The 20,186-nt window shown below is 40.1% G+C and overlaps 1 protein-coding gene across 5 annotated transcripts in view; it reads right to left on the minus strand.

Annotated features, from left to right (window-relative positions):
- Positions 1–92: 92 nt before the first annotated feature.
- The window catches only part of palm3 (paralemmin 3), a 33,615-nt gene continuing 13,521 nt past the window's right edge, over positions 93–20,186 (minus strand). For 2 of the 5 annotated variants that reach the window (XM_084931022.1, XM_084931021.1), the window contains exons 2-8: positions 11,751–11,803; positions 11,211–11,291; positions 7,982–8,109; positions 7,292–7,364; positions 5,366–5,390; positions 4,734–4,784; positions 93–3,645 (exon numbers count right to left, since the gene is read on the minus strand). In XM_084931022.1, the coding sequence (XP_084787148.1) occupies positions 2,681–3,645; positions 4,734–4,784; positions 5,366–5,390; positions 7,292–7,364; positions 7,982–8,109; positions 11,211–11,291; positions 11,751–11,795 (1,368 nt within the window). In that variant the 5' untranslated portion in view covers positions 11,796–11,803 and the 3' untranslated portion in view covers positions 93–2,680. The other 3 variants (XM_084931023.1, XM_084931024.1, XM_084931026.1) reach the window with 3 other exon arrangements.

The raw sequence follows: 20,186 nt of genomic DNA on the forward strand, positions 1-20,186 counted from the left end.
GGTGGGTGAAAGGATTGTGTGTTGTTTACACCACGTTTGGTAAATTCAACATTCAGTCTAATGCAATATTTGAGTAACAAATGGTCAATGACCTCAAGTTGTATGCACTCTTTATTTTATCAGTTGTGATAAATCTATGTTTTAAATTGAGAAGAAATGGAAAAATATTACAACCTCACTTTTGCTTTATTTAGCAGAAACGTTTGAAAGCTTTTGGGTTGGTTTAAGTACCTTTGCCAGCGTGGCTGCTTTAAGCGTAAAACTCATCATCTGCTCTCCCCATAGAGAGAAAATCTTAAATATGAAAATCTAGTAATAATGTTAACACGATACAGGCTGTTCCAATATATTGTGTGCATGTTTTTTAATTGTTCAAGTTTCAGGTTATTAAAGCATAATTGAGAAGTTCTTTCTCTACATATTACCAAATCTAACACTGAGCTCTTGAGATGAGAAGACGACTTGTGGTTTGCACCAAGTAACTGAACAACTTTGCTTTTTAAGGCATTCTTAACCAGAGTTAAGCCAAGTAATAACACCGGTTGGGCAATATCTCGCACTGAGGGAAAAGTCTGTTATTGTAAGGAAAGAGTGATGGCGATGGAGGAATATCTGCCTGTTTTGCAATGCTATGCACAACAGCAGTGACTAGCACTGTTACCTCCCGGCAGGAATTTCCTGGGTTTGAACGCAGCAGTTGGCTGGCTCATGTCTGTCTGGAGGTCATATGTTCTCCCTGTGCCTAAGTGGGCTCTCTGAGGCACTCTGTCTTCTTTCTGAAGTCCAGACATGTGCATATTAGCTCAACCAATAATTCCAAATTGGCTGTAGGTGGAAATTTATTGTCTGTCTCTCTTTGTTAGCTCTGCAACAGACTAGTAACCTGTCCTAGGTGTGACATGGATGTGTGGACCGGACCAGTGAAACTTTGCCTTCTGCCAGTGTGAAGACTTTAAACTGCACATTTAATCACTGAAATATCTCTGTATAAAATGACCATACACGATAAAGAAATGCTACAATAATAAATGAAAGAAATCTTAAATTGAAAAAAATAAGCGTGTAGGTCAGTAGACTTAATCTTGGTGTTGAAAGAAAGGGTTGGCTATAATAACAAATTTGTAAATACGTAATTTATAGCTTGGACAAATGTATCCATGCACAGCAAATCTGCACAGTGATGTTTCAACCTAGTTTAGAGAGGTACAGGATCCCCCTGCAATAATTCTTTGAAATGTCTTTGTTGTCAGATGGAGCAGAGATTCTGGGAGCTCTCAGCTCAGCAGGACTTCTTTTCAGTTCGAGGACATGCTGCAGTCCTTTCTCCAAAGACTCCAGCTTTAGTCTGGTCCATAAGAAGACCCTGCTGTTATCCATGGGACTATCCCAAGACCTGGGAGAAGCGCATGCAGTGAGACATGTTGAAGGAACACCAGCTACTGCCAAAAGGTGATGACTAGTTCCCTTATTTCTTTCATAATAAAAAGCTTCATGTGCATACATTTGGAAGACTGGTCCAGTGTGCACTCATGATTCACCTTTCAATGCTTTAACATATCTTTTTCTAAGCAGTATGTCCAAAATAAAAATCAATAAATACAATCTAAAAGTAAACTGCATGTAGTAATACATGCAAAGTTAAGTTTTGTGTCTTGGGATTTCTCAATCTGAATCTTAAATTCTGTTTCCTAGTGGTGTCTATATAACTAGATAAAAAACCATGAACAGAGAAAAAATGTAATACAGTCGTTTTTGCATTTCTTTTGCATGAAGCATGGATGATGTTTTGGGACAAATCCAGTATTTGAAGAACAAAAACTCTGAATGCAGACCAAGTTATGTTAAGAAGAGTATTGCAAATGACAGTTTAATCATTAAATCATTTCAAAAAAAAAAAATTATACACGCTTTCTGTATACAGTATGTACATTTGTAACAGAGTCATCTCAGGAATTCCAGGCCTTCCATGTTAAGATTTTTTTTTTTTTTAAAAAACCCATATGTATCATACTTTTAGGTAATATTTTTAACTATCAATGGAGCACACTGTTTATAAATGACACAATTTAACCAAATAGTCAGTTGGTTAAACCTGTTTAGGCTACTGTAGTGGGATTAAAAACATTTATTAAAAAGCCTAAAGCGATAACAGTCCAGCTTCAAGTCAGTAAAACAGAATATCTCCAGAAATTTATGAACCTTTCCATAACATTGCAATTTTCCAGTTACAACTCAGATTTTTAAAACTACAAAATGACTTCAGCAAATAATGTAAAATACATGAAATCATTTTTGTTCTCTGAAGAGAATTATATCAAACTCAAAACAGTGTGGCCCAAAAAACTGTTTGGTTTTTCTTTTTAAAACTGTAGTTCCACTTTAAAACTAGTTCAGTCCATATGATTCCTCTCCTCATGTTGGAGCGAGCACACTTCCTGTTGCAGCATCAAAGCTTGAGACTGGGGATGAGGAAATTTCAAGAGGAATACTAGGAATGTTGGCAGTGGACAGTGGAGGAAAGGGAAGCAGCTTCCAGGCATTCTTATTAAAAAAAATGGATGGATGCACAAAACAAAGAGATGAGGGAAGTAATTGTCATGAACTGAGCAGCCAATGCACAGGCTGAAGGATACTGGCAGAGTGAAGAGGTTGAGAGCAAATGCATGTACATAGAGGGCATTTACATGACAGAGCAGCAGTCGCATTTTTTGGGCTTGGTTGACTCAGCTGCCTCTCCCTGGCTAGCTGCGTTTGGGCTCTGTGCCTCTGCATTGGCTGGGCTGTCAGCGCCTGCTGGCTCTACCATGGTGCTGGGGGCTTTGGCATTCAACAGAAGGGGTTCCTGTTCCCCAGACCCTGCCTCTGTTCTTTGGTTTTCTTGGGCATCAGCCAGAGGCACCTCCTGGAACTGATCAGTAAGACAGGTAGCCTCTTGTGCTTTTGATGCTGCCTCAGTTTCCTCTGGTACTGCTGCTGATTCTTCAGCTTGAACCTGTAGATTGGGACTAAGATTAGAAGGTTGTGCCTCAGTATAGACAGGCAACAAAGCCACCACAGTGCTCTCTGGAGGACTGATTAGGGACTGCGACTGCACACAGTCTGGATCTTTCAATTCGTTGTCCTGGCCCTCAGTTTTTACATCTCTATCTTCATCTTCACCTGGCTTTGCCTTTATGCTATCATCTATGTCTCCCAATGGCTCACTCTCTGGCTCTGTAAAAGTTTCTGTTTGTACATCCTCCTCTGCAGCCTCCCCTCCCTCTTTGCTGGCTTCTGCTTCTGGATTTGGCAGAAGGATCTGGTCTGACTGCACGGACTCCTGTTGATCTGCCTGCGACACAACCTCTCCAGAAACATCATCCCCATCATCTGTGATGAAGATGCATTCTGCTCTCATCACCAGAGTCCCTTCTTCTTCCTCCTCTTCTTTAACATTGGTATTTGGAACCTGGACCGGATCTTCCTCAGAAACATCCAAATTCTTTCCCATCTCCACACTAACATCACTGGTTGGCCCATTAGTGAGTGACTGATTATTTTCATCTGAAGCACTAACTTCAGTGTTTTCCACACCATTGGTTACAATGACTCCATTTTCATCCAGTGGTGCCTCTTGGTATACCTCCGTATCACCTTCACTTGTTTCTGAAGAAACCAACAAATACATATCAATAAAGGTCAACAAAATTCGTTAAAAAATGTTCTTCATTCATCAATATTGAACTGAACTTTTTACATTGATTATAAACTTTCATAATGGCTGGTGTAGAAGCAGCTTTTCAATACAGTTAGAGGTTGCTTTTTACATCATTAGCTCCGTGCAGCCAATTCATGTACAACATTTAACCAAATGGTTTTCTATCCATGAATGATCCATTAGATGGAAAAATTACTGACCTGCTCCATGAAGTGCATACTAATGAAGAGAGGTATCCATTTGAATGAAGCAGAACATATTGACCATTTCAACATCAGCTAAAAATACATTAAAAAAGAAAAATAATAATAATAATATAGATATATTTTTAGCTGATGTTGAAATAGTTCATGTGTATATATCTAATAGTAAATAAATATATGCTAAACCTTTTAGGCTCGGCCATGAGGTAAAGAAGTACTAGCTTTATAAAGAGTTGGACACACGAGAATGGAAAAAGGACTGGACTTAAACTAGATACAGTATGCCAACTAATGTTTTTGAAGCCATTTAAATTCTGCAGTCTGGACAAGAAAGTTTTAGGCACTGGATGATTTCAATATAAATGGATGGGTTGATCACATTTCACCAACTCTTTTGTCTACTTTAACAGCTTGAGTAGCATCCCAACGGACATGTCCACGAACCTGCTGAACTATAAAAATGCAAGTTATGCACTTAGGTTTCTATTAGCATATATTTAAATTCAAACCCTTATCCAACATGTGTAATTATTCATAACAGAACATATGATCTTCCAGTGCAGCATAGGTACGCGTGTGCCACTCTGTCCTTTATAATGCAAATTTCTATCAGTGTATACAACTCATATAGACAAGCACATCTTCAGGGAATTATGTGCTCTTTGAGGTGAGATAAACAGGGTCAGCACAAGCTGGTGATTAGATAAGAATTAACAAGAGGAAGGACAGAGAAAGGATAAGATTTTATCAGGCTCAGGATGATGACGGAGATTTTAATAAAAGCCTGGATGTTTCTGGATGATATTCTGTTGAGGTGAATGTCCTATGCCCACCTGATCCAGTTGAATTGTTTTCTCCATTCTGTGCAACATCACTGACCACTTCTAAGGACAAAATAATTAGTTATTAATAGACATGTAATGTGTAACTTGAGCATGCTGAACATGACGGAGCAATAATTAACCAGAATTTACAGTATAAGGTGTAGTGCATCAGTTGTTAGACCTGTGCTTTGGATAAGCTGTCATGTCCTGACTAAATAACGTTATTCTTTTCTATAGGATGGCATCCATTCACAATCCACTGCAAGTAAAGAAAGAGAAGCTGGAAGAAGTCCCAGAATTAAAGAAATGAAATCTAACCAGTATGGACTGATGCAATTAAGTAAAAGCAGAATTAGTAGCGCAGCTGTTGACTGACAGTTGGTAGGTGCCAGAAAAGTGTGCACGCACGCACACATTAAAAGGCTTTGGACAGAATACCATGTGAGTGTTAAGTGAAGCAGGCAGATGGATGACAGCAATACCTCACTCTACATTTATACATACAAATTCTCTATGAATTTAAACTATTTTTCAGGGTTAATTTACTGAATTTATCACTTTCTTTGATTAAAAAGACAATGAAAAGCAAAGCACCAAATTTTTACATTTCTTAATTCCCAAAGAGATGTTCATCTACTTACCATCTCCAGCATGTAACATTTTTACCTGTTGGGTAAAAAGGAACAGGGGACAAATTAAATGTATTGTACTCAAATGGTGACATTGTGAAGTGTTGACTTTATAAAGTTTGCTAATTTCTACCCAACACTATAATCAGTTGAGACAAGTGCAGTTTAAACTGATCTAAACTGATTAAACTTCCCCCTTCAAATGGGTGAGATCTGATGAGATTGAGAGAGATGATCCGCTGTGGCAACCACTAAAGGGAGCAGCCAAAAAAAGATGACGCACATTTTAAGTGTACTTAAAGTCAATGCTCTGTCATAAAATACAAACATTACAAAAGCAACAACCACAATAGCGTGAAAGAAAGAAATGAAGCTTTATTTCTGAACAGACTGTGGCTGTAGCCAGCAGCTGCCTGCTGGCGTCACCTCTGCTAATTCGAGTCACTGACTCTCTCAACCGTTATTGTGATGTTGATGCCCTTTGGGGCATTTCTAATGCAATTACCTAATTGCAGACCATCCAAGAAGCTCATTCTCCACTTTTAGTGACTGAAATTTTGGCATTTTAGCCTAAAACTTAGCTCTACAGCCTCATATCCAAATATAGTCACTTCTTATCCAAAAAATCTAAACGTGGCGGTAACTATAATGCTGAAGTTTATGCTGTTTAAAACCAGTGGGTGAAGTCACAGCAGCTGTTTTATACACGTAGATTATCTGTGGGAATTAAGTTTTTCATGTCACCATTTTGTGTGTCGTGTTATTTTAGTTTTTTTATTTTGTAACTTGAGTTTTTTTTAAAGGTCGCCACATATTATTTTCTGTGGTGTGTGAATGTGCTTGTAGAATGATTGCAGTGTTAATGGCATTTATTCACATACTGACTAACTTATCTACTTGTTGCTGTGGCTTGAGCTTTCATCCCTGCTGTGTTAGTCAGCACCACTCAATCAGTGTAAAGCTAGCACAGCACCGCTGTCTGTTCAGATGTTTTTGGCCAACGTAATCATGCTGATGTAACATGGATGGAGAGACTAGCTGATGATTTGCACTGAGATAATGATTTTATGTTTGCTGGATGAGTCATTAATAAGCTACGTCCCAGTCCTCCTCCTTTAGATTTAGCGTTCGACACAATTTATTTTGCCAGCTCCCCATAAACAAGCTGCTGCTGCAGCTGATGAGCAAAATTTATGTGGTTTTGCTGTAACCGGTGAAAGTTGACCCTATCTAAAGTGCTTAACCACATTAAATATGCAAGAAGTGAAGAAAAATGTGAATTTGGTTTATCAGATGTACTGTACCTTTCACTCACTCCCAGTCTGGCCCACTAAAATCAAAGCCTTATTGGCTGAGCTTGTTTAAAACATTTAATTTTCACAGAAGATAAGGTCAAGCATTCAAAGGTTCCTCTATCACAGCCAGCATGGCTAATAGGCTGTAAAACCTATTAAAAGTGGAATCTTCTGTTTACGTCTCCTACTGATTTTAGTTGAGCTCCAAAAGCCAAGGTTAAGATATGCAAGTATGACAAACTTTACTAAAAGACCCTGGAGCAGGCGGTAGACGAGGACAGACAACTTTTGTTCGACTATAAAGGCCTTTGGACGTGAAGTACACATACACGGCCTTGGCTTGAGCTAAAACAATAATTCAAGAGAGGATCTAGTGCCATATTGTTTACGTAACGGGGTTGCTTGCATTTATAAAGTTCCTGCTTTTGAACAAGAGGTGCTACATCAAAGGTACATTAAGAGTGGAATGCATTATGCATGGCAAAAAGCCACAGACAGAGGTTGTGGGAAATTTTCTGCTTAATGGAAGATGATGGAGCAAGCTTGTTCAACACATATTCCAACCCCTTTTGTGTCCACATAGTGACTGGGTGGGTGAGTGAGTGGGTGAGTGTGTGTGTATGTGAGCACACAACTATCGCACCGTTTCACCATCCTCTGTCCTTTTCTTCAGCTTTTCTTGCTCGTCTGCCAACTGCTTATTCTCTGACTGCGACCTGAGACGGACACAAACGTACAAAGAAAGAACAAACACAATCAAACCTATGATAACAACATCCTCATACTGGGTAAGGTCTAAAAGAACTTGGGTAAATATTACATTACCCTAACTGAATAATAGTAGGCATCACTACTACAAGCACTTTTCCCCAAAATTTTAGTTTACATTTCCTCAAAGGCCATGTACAACATGTGCTGGAAAACTTATAGGAAAGTGATACAAAGCTGTGGACCTTTGGAATAATTAGAGTGGGATCTTTGTAATTTTCAGAGCTTTGACAACTTTGTCCACTACAGTTCAGAAAAATCTCTTCGTGTGCGGCTCCTTCTCTGCGTGAGTTCAGTACTGGCAGGATTAAAATTCAGTTTTGCCAAAGAATACATTATGTACAACAAAAGCAAAAAAAGAGAAGAAAACTATTAGAAGACTGAAACAGAAGAGGGTATTCTGCAATATACATGAAGTTTCAACTATGCAAAAACAACTGAATTGTGACACTTCTCTCATTCTCTGCTTTGCTAACTGTCTCAGACAAACACAAAATGTCTTCCTTGTCTTCTAGCACTAACACACAGATGCACACACACAAAATCCCACAAACGGTGGATATACTTTTCAATGTGCTCTTCCATATGCTGGGCCTGGGCACTCCATGGAGGGGAGTGAAGGCTCTCAGCGTCCAGAGAGGTTGGGGACAAGGGAGCTCCTTCCATTAACCACTGCTCTCTCAGCGACTTCCTCTACAGGAACAAAGAAGGGGTGAAGGAGATGAAGGGGGAAAAACAGTGAACCACCTTTCATTAGTATTGTAGTTCATTAATGTAATTAGATTATTGATGTGTTTAGAGGGTAATAATATGGAGAAATAGACTGCAAATATTTTATATATATCCTGATTATATCTCAGATCATTTTCGGTCATATGTTTAAGCAGCACGGCAAATCAATAGGTAAACTAGCTTATTAGCAGCACTGGAGGCCTGCCAACACTCAGTTTTTTCATGTTTTCTCCTGTATTTTAAGACTCCCAGCATTATCATTGTGTGTCTAATGATATTCACTTTGCCAAACCATCCATGAAACACAGTCTACACCACAGACATAATAAAAGAGGGACGTGGCTCCAAGACTTATCGTTGCATAGAGGTTTATGGGAAAACAGCCCTCTGCCCCCTCGGTCTTTGACCTCAGTAAACACTTTCCTGATGACTTTACTGGACTCAAACACTGTTACAGGTCACATTAAATGGAACATTATTCATTTTATAAATTCTAGTAATTTTAAGACTCTGACAGGAGGATTATAAAGGGTACTGCTGATTAGTTAACAATATGTCACTCACAAGTGGTTAGCCAGTAAACATGCAGCTTCATATCCATCGTGTCTAATTTCAAAATCCCACAATAAAGTGGTCAGGTTTCGTAACAGGACAAACCAGCAGCTGAAATCATGGTGACTACATCCTTTAAAAAAAAAAAAAAACAGACTGTCTATTGTCTACGCACACAATCAACACACTGTATAGAATTTCAACTCTTCTGCCACCTTAAGCTACCAACACAAGACCTGACACAAGAGGTGTGTGCACAACTAATAACTCTGTAGGAAGATCTTTTAGATGCTTCACAACTTTTACTTCGAAGGTACGGTAATAAAATGATGAAAACAAATAAATGTGACTTGGGACATATGTTTGAATCAGTAAAGTTGAAAAGCTTTCTAATATTGTACTACTGGATTTAGCATGATTTTTAAAGAAAACATGGTATCCAAACAGTCAAATTATTGACAGGTTTGAAGAGCTCTGTGATTTTTTTTTTGCATTTGTTGAGTATTTCATTTGGTGGATTGGCCAGAAACCAAGAGACTTTTTTTTGCTATTTGTTAGCACAGGGGAACAGAGCTGTATGAATTTATATTTATCTTCTGTCTTTTATTTTTTATTATTCTGATTTATTATGTTTTGTATACATATAGATATGAAATATTAAATAAAAATATTCTTACTAATGTGATTATATTATACTACAGCAGTCCACATATAAGTTTAACAGCACAGTCAGAAAGTTTAACAAATGACAGTTAGCACACCGCTACTAGGCTATTTAGCACGAGGCTAACCTGGGCTAGTAGAAATTAATAGACTACAAGAATATTAATAAAACAGCTTCAGAAAATGAAATACCTACAGATAGTGGTTCAGCAAGGTTAGATAATTTATATCTGGAACGTAGTGAAAGCAATAGAGTTAAGCTAGCTTACTGTTAGGTTACTCTTACTGTGCTGTTAGGTTATGGAACCGAGTTAGCATATTGCTAGTAGTGGTTGCTACCAGCAGCAGACGTTTAACTGAAACTCAAGGCCTCTGAACTAACTGCAGGTGGCAGTATAATAAAACAGGAAAACAGTGCAGTAATATTTCATTAACACTTGAGTTAATATATTTAATGCAGTTTGGGGATATTTAAAATTTAATCTTGTTTTACTACAAAAACTAACATTTGATAATGTTATGATAATAAACAGATTTTGTTGACATGTACCGTATATTCTGAAATTGGCAAAAGTCAATATTACCATATTATAAAGGAAATCCCAGTTGGCCAAGAAAATTGCAACTTGTGAATCTCTGCTTAACATGTCTCCAGGCACCTGCTTGAGCAGTTAATCGAAGCATTACATCAAATAACCTTAATTTAAAAGCACATATCTGATAAAAACTGCTCAAACCTAACCTCGAAATAAAGCATGGCATATAGAAGGCATAGATTTCTATTGAGTGTCATGTCTCTCTACTAAAATGTCTGGTCAAATCAATTCCAGCTGACACCGGGTGAGCTCTATCACAGTGCTCAACGTGATATAAATCTTGTAAAAGTGATATCTCTCACTCTGTAATACGAGGCGATGTCTGCAAGCTTCTCAGAAACCGCTCTGTTCCAGATTATTGGCCCATGTGTTCATAATCTGGCCACCGTTGGCCAGTAGTTTCCTACTCAAAAGTAAACGTCACAATACCATCTCTGTGTTTTCTCCTGCTGCGCAGGACAAGCCTAGCTCTGTTTCCCTCCCTGTGCCTTTGGCTAGATAGGCAGGCCCCTCTAAACTTCTCTGCAGGTCAGGAACTGCATATAAGCTGCTGCTCCCACTTATCAAATCCTTGCATCTAACCAGAGGTTAGAGTCAATGTCAAAGCTAATGAATATGCTAAAAGCTGTAACGATAATAACTCCTGCGAGACGGCAATACAATCATGTAAGATTAATCGCTGAAGCCTCTTGCAAATAGACTTTTGATCTCAAAAACGCACATTTGGAGCACTCTGCACAAATTCACAGGCACACACAATATTCTGCTACAGGATTTATACTGGCACACACATGCATACCTGCATGCACACAAACACTTTCTGCACAAATTTCACAAAATTTGAGGAATGTGCCCCAGGGCAGCATAACACAGTGGAGTAGGAAGTTGGAACACCAGTGTGGAAATGATGTGAAAACAATAGAGCAGCTCTGTAACTATGTGAGTGTGTAAACACACACATAAAAACTGATTTCAACAAAGGAAGGCTTGCCACTAACCTTGTGAGAGAGTGGCAGGGCGAGGAAATGTGCAAGTCTGTACTTACAGCTCATCCGTGTGTCTACGTGTGAGATACTGAATGTGAAAAGGAAATAAATTTGGAGGCAATCTGCTTGTTAACAAGCTGGAATGAGCTGGAATGAGCCTACGGAGGATTTTAGCTGAGTGAAATTAAGGCTGTGTCTCTTTGTGTGAGTAAGTGTGTAAATGAATGAGACAGGTTAGCTCATCCTGAATATGTGTGTGTCAGACCTTGAACTGCCGTAGTCTGAGCTTCTCATCCTCCTTCTCTCTTCTGGATCTGTCCTGCTCTTCCTGCAACCGACGCTTCTCCTACAAAAAAGAAGAGGAGGAATGCGAAATATGGCAAGGAAAGAGAATAAATATGGACATACTTAGAGAGTTTAGTAGAAATGAAGAGAGGCAGCAGGAAGATGATTTGGAAGAGTAAATAACACATCAGAAATAAAGAAAGGTGAGAAGCAGCCATGAAGAAGAAGTTAATGGAGAGGAGAAGTGAAATGAGGACACCTATCTAACCACCCATCATGTCATAGGACACTGTCACTGTGAACATTAGGTGTACTCTATTTTACATAACGCTCAAAGCAGCTGTTGCCTGGCAAACTGGTGTTGTTTTCGTGGGACCGGGGACAGACTGGCTCAGCACGCAGCACACTCATTAAAATATTTAAGAGTTAAGGACAGCTCTAAGAGCACGGTCTCTTCACCCTCTTTTTTTCTGTGTATGCAGATAAATGTGTGTGTGTGTGTGTGTGTGTGTGGACTCACAGCGATGGCCTCAATGCGCTGTTTGTATTTCTCAGCCTCATCCATCTCGGCACCTGGGACAAAAACAAGACGGGATAGGATCAAAGGTTAAAGATCAGAGGTTAAACAAATATGAGGCGAGTCAGCTGGATGCATTTATGCTCAAAATGTACCATATTCACTGAATTGAGAGAATGAGCTTCAGCACTTATTTTGGATGAATGCTCTGGATTCCTATTATGCGTTTCCTTTTGTTGAGATGTCCATGTTATGCAGTTTTTGACGAGGTTTTTGTGTTCTTGCCAAAAATGTCTCTGGCCTGAAGCAGTATTTCATAAACTTTTTTCAAACTTTTCTCAATAATGTTCCTCCTTTGAATTGTCTTCTCTAAGGGAAGTAAGCCCGAGCAGCTCAAAGCATTTTCTAGTAGAAAAAAAGAAGACGCCTGCATAATATGTGTCATTGAACATAAAAAGACTTAAAATACTACTCATTAGCTGTTTAAATCCATCACTAAATTAGTGATAAACAGTATTTTGATGACTTTATTTTTGCTGTGTTGTAACATTGTTTTTCTTCCTCTGTCTGGTTTAGAAACTGGCTGACTAATGACAGTTACAAAGTGCATCGGAAACAGAAATACTGAACATAAAAATGTGGTTTGTCAAACATTTTTATATCAACTTACAACAGTTTTGTTTAAAAAACATGCATAACTGGTTTTAAATTAACATAAAAAATCAGAAGAACCCTCGGCTCTATTTAAACCAACACTAGGGGTTCTAGTACCCCCAGTTGAGAGACACTGGTTTGAAGAGTGTATAAAGATGAGAATCAAACAACATTTCTGCATTGGTCCCCAACTCTTGGAGTGCAGTTGAGTCTCTACATCAGAGGACACAGCGGCAGCTAATGAGCGGTAACAAAAATCAAAGGCAGGAATTTAGCCTTTGCTATTTGTGAAATATGCAGCTGGACTAGCATTAGTATGTATCCTCATTATCAGACCCAATATGACTCATGATCATCCCCCCAAAATGTCTTTCCAGTACCCCCATTAAGCTTTTTGTTTTTGTCATGACGCAGCCTCAGGCATCTGTAAGAAGATAAGCACAGACAATATTTGTTTTCCCTTGCAGCTGACACTCTGTGGGATAATATTTGAGTTACCCCAAAGTAGGAGCAGAGCCACACATAGCAACCAGCTCACGGCAACTCAGTCATTACTGACTTCCTGCCATCACAAGCCATAACTCTCCATATTTTGCTCTCCACAGAGTGAAACTCTTAAAATAAAATTCAAAAATAAAGTTAACTTCCTAGGAGAAAAACAACATGTATTTCTGACCCGCATGTAATTCAGCACTGACTAGGTTCCATAAAAATATAGAAAACATAATTAAAACAGTTATTGGAAATTGACGTTTTTGGGATTTTTTTTTTACCCCACACAATGACAGCAACATTTTGCTTGTCACCGTCAATCCTGTGTGGTATGCTAGGAGTGCTGTCCTACACCAGTAAACATTTAGGCACCAGGGTAACTGAGATGTCACATTGGGACAGATCTGACTAATGCAGGGAGCCGTTTCTATACCAAATGCCACACTGTCACAACTACTGCAGCTAATCGCCATCACAGCACTTTGAAGCGCAAAATATGTGCTTACCAATGCACAACATCCACTCGCAAAACACTTTCCAGATGCATAACCTGTAAAACCTCATAAAGATGGTAATAAGCACACCAACAGGAAGGTTACATTTCAGAGATGATGCCAGATTTGAGAATAAAATACAACTTTATCCTGGCACATCAAATTCAATAAAATTAAAGAAGCTGCCAAAATAAGCCTTGACACATCAACTCTTGGATATGTGAAATATGTGAAAATGTGCATGCACTTTGTATGGAGAGGGGAAACAGAGAAAGATGGAAAAAAGGAGGAAAGAGAAAAATTTTGATGAGGACACAACCTCCAGCATGGCTCTCATTATTCTGCCGTTCTCTAAAATGTGCACAAAGTAAAAGCATCAGCAGAAAGACATGGGAAGGTATATACATATGCTATATATACAGAGACAACATAGAATGCAGCCTTCAAGAGCAAAAGAGCAAAAGAGGTAGAAAGAGACAAAATCTTATTGTGCCAGGGTTTTGAATGACTGAAGGTGCAGTGACAGCTTACAGTATAACCCTCCGTGGGGAGCGGCGGCTCGTGTCTCATCAGGGCTCCAGGAGAGCGCCTAGAATAGCAGCCAGAGATAAACAAGCAAACACAAACAAGAGCTTTGATGAGGAGGTATTGAGGAGCTCCCCGTAGACACACAGACTTCGATAATTAGACATGATACAAGAGGGTAGAGAAGGGAAGGCTGACAAAGTCAAAAAGTTAAGAGACTAGGAAAGTCAAGCTGGCTGAAGCTACAGAAATGGAGAAGATGTAAGGGGACGGAGGTGACATGTGCAAATGTAGCAACTGCTTAGGGATTGTGATTTCTTATTGTCACTGCTAAATGTGACTGACCTGTAACACAAAGAGGCAGAGAGAAAACAAAGGATTTAGAAGAACAGATCCTGATTGTCATCAAACTCAAGTCAGTGGGTTTGCAGCTAAACCAAAGAATCAATTTGTAATCTGGAATTTTAAAAACCTGGAAGTGGCACAAAGAAAAACATCCAACATCTGGAGAACTGATTTCCATGCCCTCTGGTGAGGAGCATTTCAAAACCAATCAGTCAAGCTAAGTCAATTTTGTTAATACAGCTCCAAATCAAATCCACTGACACTGTCTAACTCTAGAACCTCAAAGCAAATGCACTACAAGCATATTTTAAAAGGATAAAAAACAGCACGATGGGAAGATGTGTAGGTGATATTAGAATAGACAGAAATGGTAAAACAAAAACAAAAATCTGATTTGTGGGGACAGCAGTCTAAGCAGAAACAACCTGACTTCCTCCTCCCTTGCCATCTCTTCCAGGAGGACACCAAAGGTTTTTCTAAGCAGGCTAAGAGACATAATCTCTCCAGCAAGTCCTGGGTCTGCCCCTGGGCCTCCTCCTGGTAGGAAATGCCTGAAGCATCTCACGCAGGAGGTGGCCAGGAATCATCCTAGTCAGATGCTTGAACCTCCACATGGGGGATATTGGCTTGAACCCCTCTTGAATGACCAAGCTCTTCACCATGTCTCTAAGGGACACCCTGCCACCTTCGGGAGGAAACTCATTTCTGCCACTTGTATCTATTATCTCAATCTTTCAGTCTCACCCAGAGCTCATGGCCATAGGTGAATGTAGGGACATAGATCGACCAGTAAATCAACAGCTTCACTTCACCACAGCTACAACGTCCACATCACTTGCTAACACCAAACCAATTTTCAGTCTCCACTTCCACTCTCTACTCACTTATGACCAAGACCCAAGATACCGATACTCCTCCACTTGGTAGAGCTACTTATTACCAACCCCTAACTGGGTAATCCATCCTTTTCTGACTGAGAACCACGGCTTCAGACTTGGAGGTACTAATCTTTATCCCGTTCTCATTGACACTCGAATCCAGACCATCCAAGTACAAACTGAAAAATCAAGTCAACAAAACCCACACCCCCCAAATTAGGAGTCATATGAATATGAAATCTTTTTTTTAAACTATGAATCTTTTCACCTCAACTGTGAATATTAACACGACTCCCACAATCATATTCTGGCATTAAGAAAGCCCAGCAGCGCATAAATGTGTGGGACTTCAGGGCCTTTGTTAATTTGGCCTAAATCCAATACATCCCAGAAGCAGAAAGCGGCAATTAAGTCATGTGGTCATAATCATAGTTTTGCCACTACAGCATTTAATTACAGATAATGCTTCACCTGTAACACCTGCTACATGCCAGCTTAGATCAGTTCCATTAAAGCAGATTTGGTTTTGAATGCTGTAATTTGCGTCGAACACAAAGCTTGCCAATTGAAGCTATCTGCTCTCAGTGGTATGACCCTCTACCACACACACAGACACACTCACACACAGTAGTCTGTGTGTGTCTAGCAATGCTGAGATATCATTAACAATAACCATTTTGCCAGTGAGCCAAAGCAGTGTGAATGTGGGCCAACATAAACAATACGAGGACAGGTTGAAGAGCAGAATTCAGCCATCAATAACTTTGTTCTTCAAAGTTCTAGATGTCGTAGTGCTTTCCCCTCTGTGACATATAAAAATGGCTGGTATAGAAAAGATCTCTCTTGAGAAATGTAAGGGTCAACTATCCACTATCAGAAATAAATGGCAGCTTCAAGGGATGCAACCATACATTTGCTTAGCGCCAGTTGACCGATTCACGCTGACTTGCATCAGCCTGTTGGCCCTTCTTGGACACTTCAATGAACTGTTAATTGATGTGTTCATTGGAAGGCTGAGGAAGTCGAGTTGTGTCACCGTCATTCAGCATTACCCCAGCAGGGTTTCTTTACAAACATTCCTCCTGCCCTGTTGCAAAAGAATGTGGCGCATATTTGCCGTGCATGCATGTGTATGTAAAAATTTATATTTGCCTAGTGGGGAGTCATGAAGTCTGTATACCAAGTGCTTGTGTAGTGACATTAGCTCAGTGGGAACAGATGGAGGAACAGTAGGGTGTCTGCAATGCAAACTACAAGTATTATAGAATTATAGCTCGCAGTTTGTGCTGTTCTCTGATCCACACCGACGGGGAGTGCACAATCGACGGCATATGAGACTGAAAAATGGGAAAGTTGGGTAGTGTTATTTCTAAAAGGCAAGGCACTTAATCAAAAGACCAGAACAACTTTCCTACAAACTTTGATGTTCAGCTAAATCACAGGGCGAATGTAAAGAAAAGTCTGAGAAAATACCACAAAAACCGCTTTAAAAAGAAAGTCTCTAAAGAGTCTGCGTGGGATGCAATCAGCACAGTCAGTGTTACCTGATAGGCAGTCATCACATGCATCAATCCCTCATGTTGGTCTCTATTAGGTGGAATACAACCTATAGTGGTAGGAAAGATGCAATGTCTATATAAGCTTGCTACATGGGTGTGATAGAAATCTAAAGGATGTTTCTGAGCTGATAACCTTATTTAAAAATAATAAATGACTCAAACATGAGAGCAGCAACTGCAGTGAAGCATGGAAACTGAACTTTTGGTATGAGACTAACAAGATTGTGACATGGTGCACTTTGAGTCCAGACATTGCTACATTGGGATAAATGACTGACAAAGCTCCTGTGATGAACAACTGGCTTAAACAGGAGCACTATAACACCCTAAATATATTGTGGGGAATTTGCATCACTTTAGTCAAAAACTGAGATTATAGGGGAGGACGGTGAGGAGAGGGAGTCACTGAAAGGCCACCCATTTACATTTTGATTGTGGGTGAGGATGAAATCATGCTGCTGACAGAAATGCAGAGAAGCAGGGTGGCCAGCACCGCAAGTTTCTGCTCCATTTTTTTTTAAAGCTCCTTTCACAGTTCATGCTATAATGACGGTAAGAATACCCCCTCATTAAACTGCTTTTCCTGGTTCAACCCGAAGCAAACAGAGGGTTGACGACTAACACAGCGGTGTAGGTGTGCAGGATGGCGTCCTGCTATGCTGGCTCCCTGTTTCACACAGATGTTGATTCAGCTCTGTGACTGGCTCTGTTACAGGCTTAAAGGCAACAATAACCACATAAAAAATGCATAATGGCAATGTATGACTATGTGAAAGGGGCTTTGAAGTACTAACAGTGTTAGCTTTTTTTCTTTCATAAAAGCAAACCTCATACGCTGAAATCAAGTATAAAGTTTATTGCATCAGCTTGAGGCTCATTTACAATATTGCTTCTAAATGTCCTATTTGTGTTTCTGTTCAGTATTGCTGTAGTTCTTTTCAGCCTTGGGGAAAAGAGTATTCAACTGTAGCATTTAAACATTTAAACAGGAGCAAAAGAAAAAGGTTCAAAAACACACTGGGACTAAAAGTTCAATCTGGAAAGTTTCACATTTTCTAATCTGTGAAACAAAGAGAGACAGACAAAGTATTTCAAGGCCACCGCAAGTTCAAAATATCCTTCCACCAAAGTGCTTGGGAACAGGAAGAGCGAAAACATCATCCTTCGGCAGGAGAGCGTGCAATCTCACCGACCCTGATCTCTGAACCGATGCATCCTCTGCTTTCGTCACCGGCTCTTGCTCAGGAAGAGGCAGATTTAAAGAGCCTGCAAACTTACTGTAAAACAAATTAGCAGACTGAACTTCATTTGGAGACGAGTCAGTCAAAGAAGCAATTATTCTTTAGCTTGAGGGATGGACAGAACAAACTGTAGTAAAGTGCTTTTTCATCAGCTATTGACTTTTGGTTGCTTTACAGACCCAGCAGCAGAAATTAGTTATTGGAGATGGACATCCTGCATATCTAAATGGAAATAAATCTGACACGCAGTGGGAAGGTGTGTTTATGTGGGTAATATGTGTGTGTGTGTGCTGTACATGAGTGGGTGGTATGAGTGGAATTTGTGTAGCTTGGATCGTTCTGTCTCAAAAGCACACGGCCAACATCCTCTGATTGACAGTCCAGGCCAGGGAAATGAAAACACCACATTCCACTGCTCTCTGTGTGTGTGTGTGTGCACGCGCGCGTGTGTGTGTCTGCGCACAAATCACAAAAAAAAAAAAGTTGAATGTGCAATTTGTGTGTGCATTCTAAATCACAGAGCTAACAGTGTAGTAGACACTGGAGCATGTTGAGGATTATCAGAATCAACAGCAGACATCACAGAGCCACTCCAAGTCATTTATCCACTTCATAACTCCAACTACAACCTAGCATCTACGTAACAAAGAGGATAAAACAATTTGTGAATATAAAAGCGCAGAGAAAATCATCCACCTACGAATCTCAGATTTATCAGAGGGTTACCTTTGCAGATGCGAACAGTAAGCTTGCACAAGTCATCACAAGGGAACGCATTTTCTTGAAAGCATCAAAGGACTCACTGCAGGAGGATATCAAAAGACATGTTCCAGTGGCTAAGACTAAAGTGAGTTTAATGCACTGACAATCTGACTAAACAGTGTTGAGAGAGGAGACAGTGATGGAACAAAAGCACCTCCAAGGAGCAAATCTCTTTGCTCTCATTTGGTCTCTTAAGTTTTACAGCAGTGAAAAAGATTCAGCGGGATCAATAGGATCCTGTCAGGTAATACACTCACAAGTGCATGTGTGCGCACACACACACACACACACAATAGAGTCTCTGTTGAGCAGGTAGTGGGCTGGTCTTCGTTCTGCCCGCAGTATCCTGCTCCAACATAGCACACACCCACAGAACTCCATCCGGGGTTGTACCTCAAAGCAAGTTCAAAGATATGTTTTTGTGATCTTGCTCCACTAAACCTAATTTCTGCAGTAAGGGCAAATACAGAAAGCTGCTTATAAAATATTTGAATCGACCAAAGATTTGTCAATATAGCTATGACCACATTCAAATTAAATGGGTGATGTTGTCAGCTTATGAACTTATGACCAGTCACAAGTCAGGAAAGATCTACTAGCAGCAGAGCAGACACATTTTACAAAGAGCGAACTATATATATGAAATATGACAAGGTTAAACACATTACATGCTAAAAACAGCAGCGTTGCTCCAGCCCTAGCAACACTGTGTGAATGTGTGTGTTTTAGGAAAAGTGTTCAGTGTTCAGATCGTAATATTAAACTGTCTGGAAGCAAGTAAAGAACAAATAAACAATTCTAACCAGCAATATGTCTGTGAAGGTTCTCAGTCATCCAGGTCATCGTAGTCAAAGGAGCTTGCAAAGAAAAGCGTCTGGACTTCTTTAAGTTACTTGAAGACGTTTCACCTCTCAGAACTGAAGAAGCTTCTCGGATAAGGTCAAATGGTGGAGAGACCACATTGGAGAGACCAAACAGCCACTTCACAAGCGCATGGCACAACACAGAAGAGCCACCTCCACAGGACAAGACTCAGCAGTCCATCTGCATCTTAAGGATAAAGGACACTCTTTCGAGGATGCCAATGTTCACATTTTGGACAGAGAGGACAGATGGTTTGAAAGAGGAGTGAAAGAAGCCATCTATGTCCACTGTGAGCGACCATCTTTGAACAGAGGCGGGGGTTTACGACACCAACTCTCTGCCATCTATAATCCAGTTTTGAGATCCCTTCCCAGACGCCTTAACGCCCACTCACATCCTGGGCCATCTGACCTCAGGAATTCGCATGATAAGGTGGGGCCAGGTTTCACAATGAACGCACCCGAAACTCTGGCTGATTGGGACCCACACCCAGTTTCACACCTTGGCTCAGGCGATTAGAGGATCATCAGGGGGTCCTTTTGTCCCTCTGTGGGGGGGATACTCCCACTAGGTTTATATCTGGGACTCTCCACCATTTGACCTTAGAACTGAAGAAGCTTCTCGG

The sequence above is a fragment of the Perissodus microlepis genome, chromosome 6, assembly GCF_051167445.1.
Source record: "Perissodus microlepis isolate ML-2025 ecotype Zambia chromosome 6, ASM5116744v1, whole genome shotgun sequence".
Lineage (NCBI taxonomy): Eukaryota > Metazoa > Chordata > Actinopteri > Cichliformes > Cichlidae > Perissodus > Perissodus microlepis.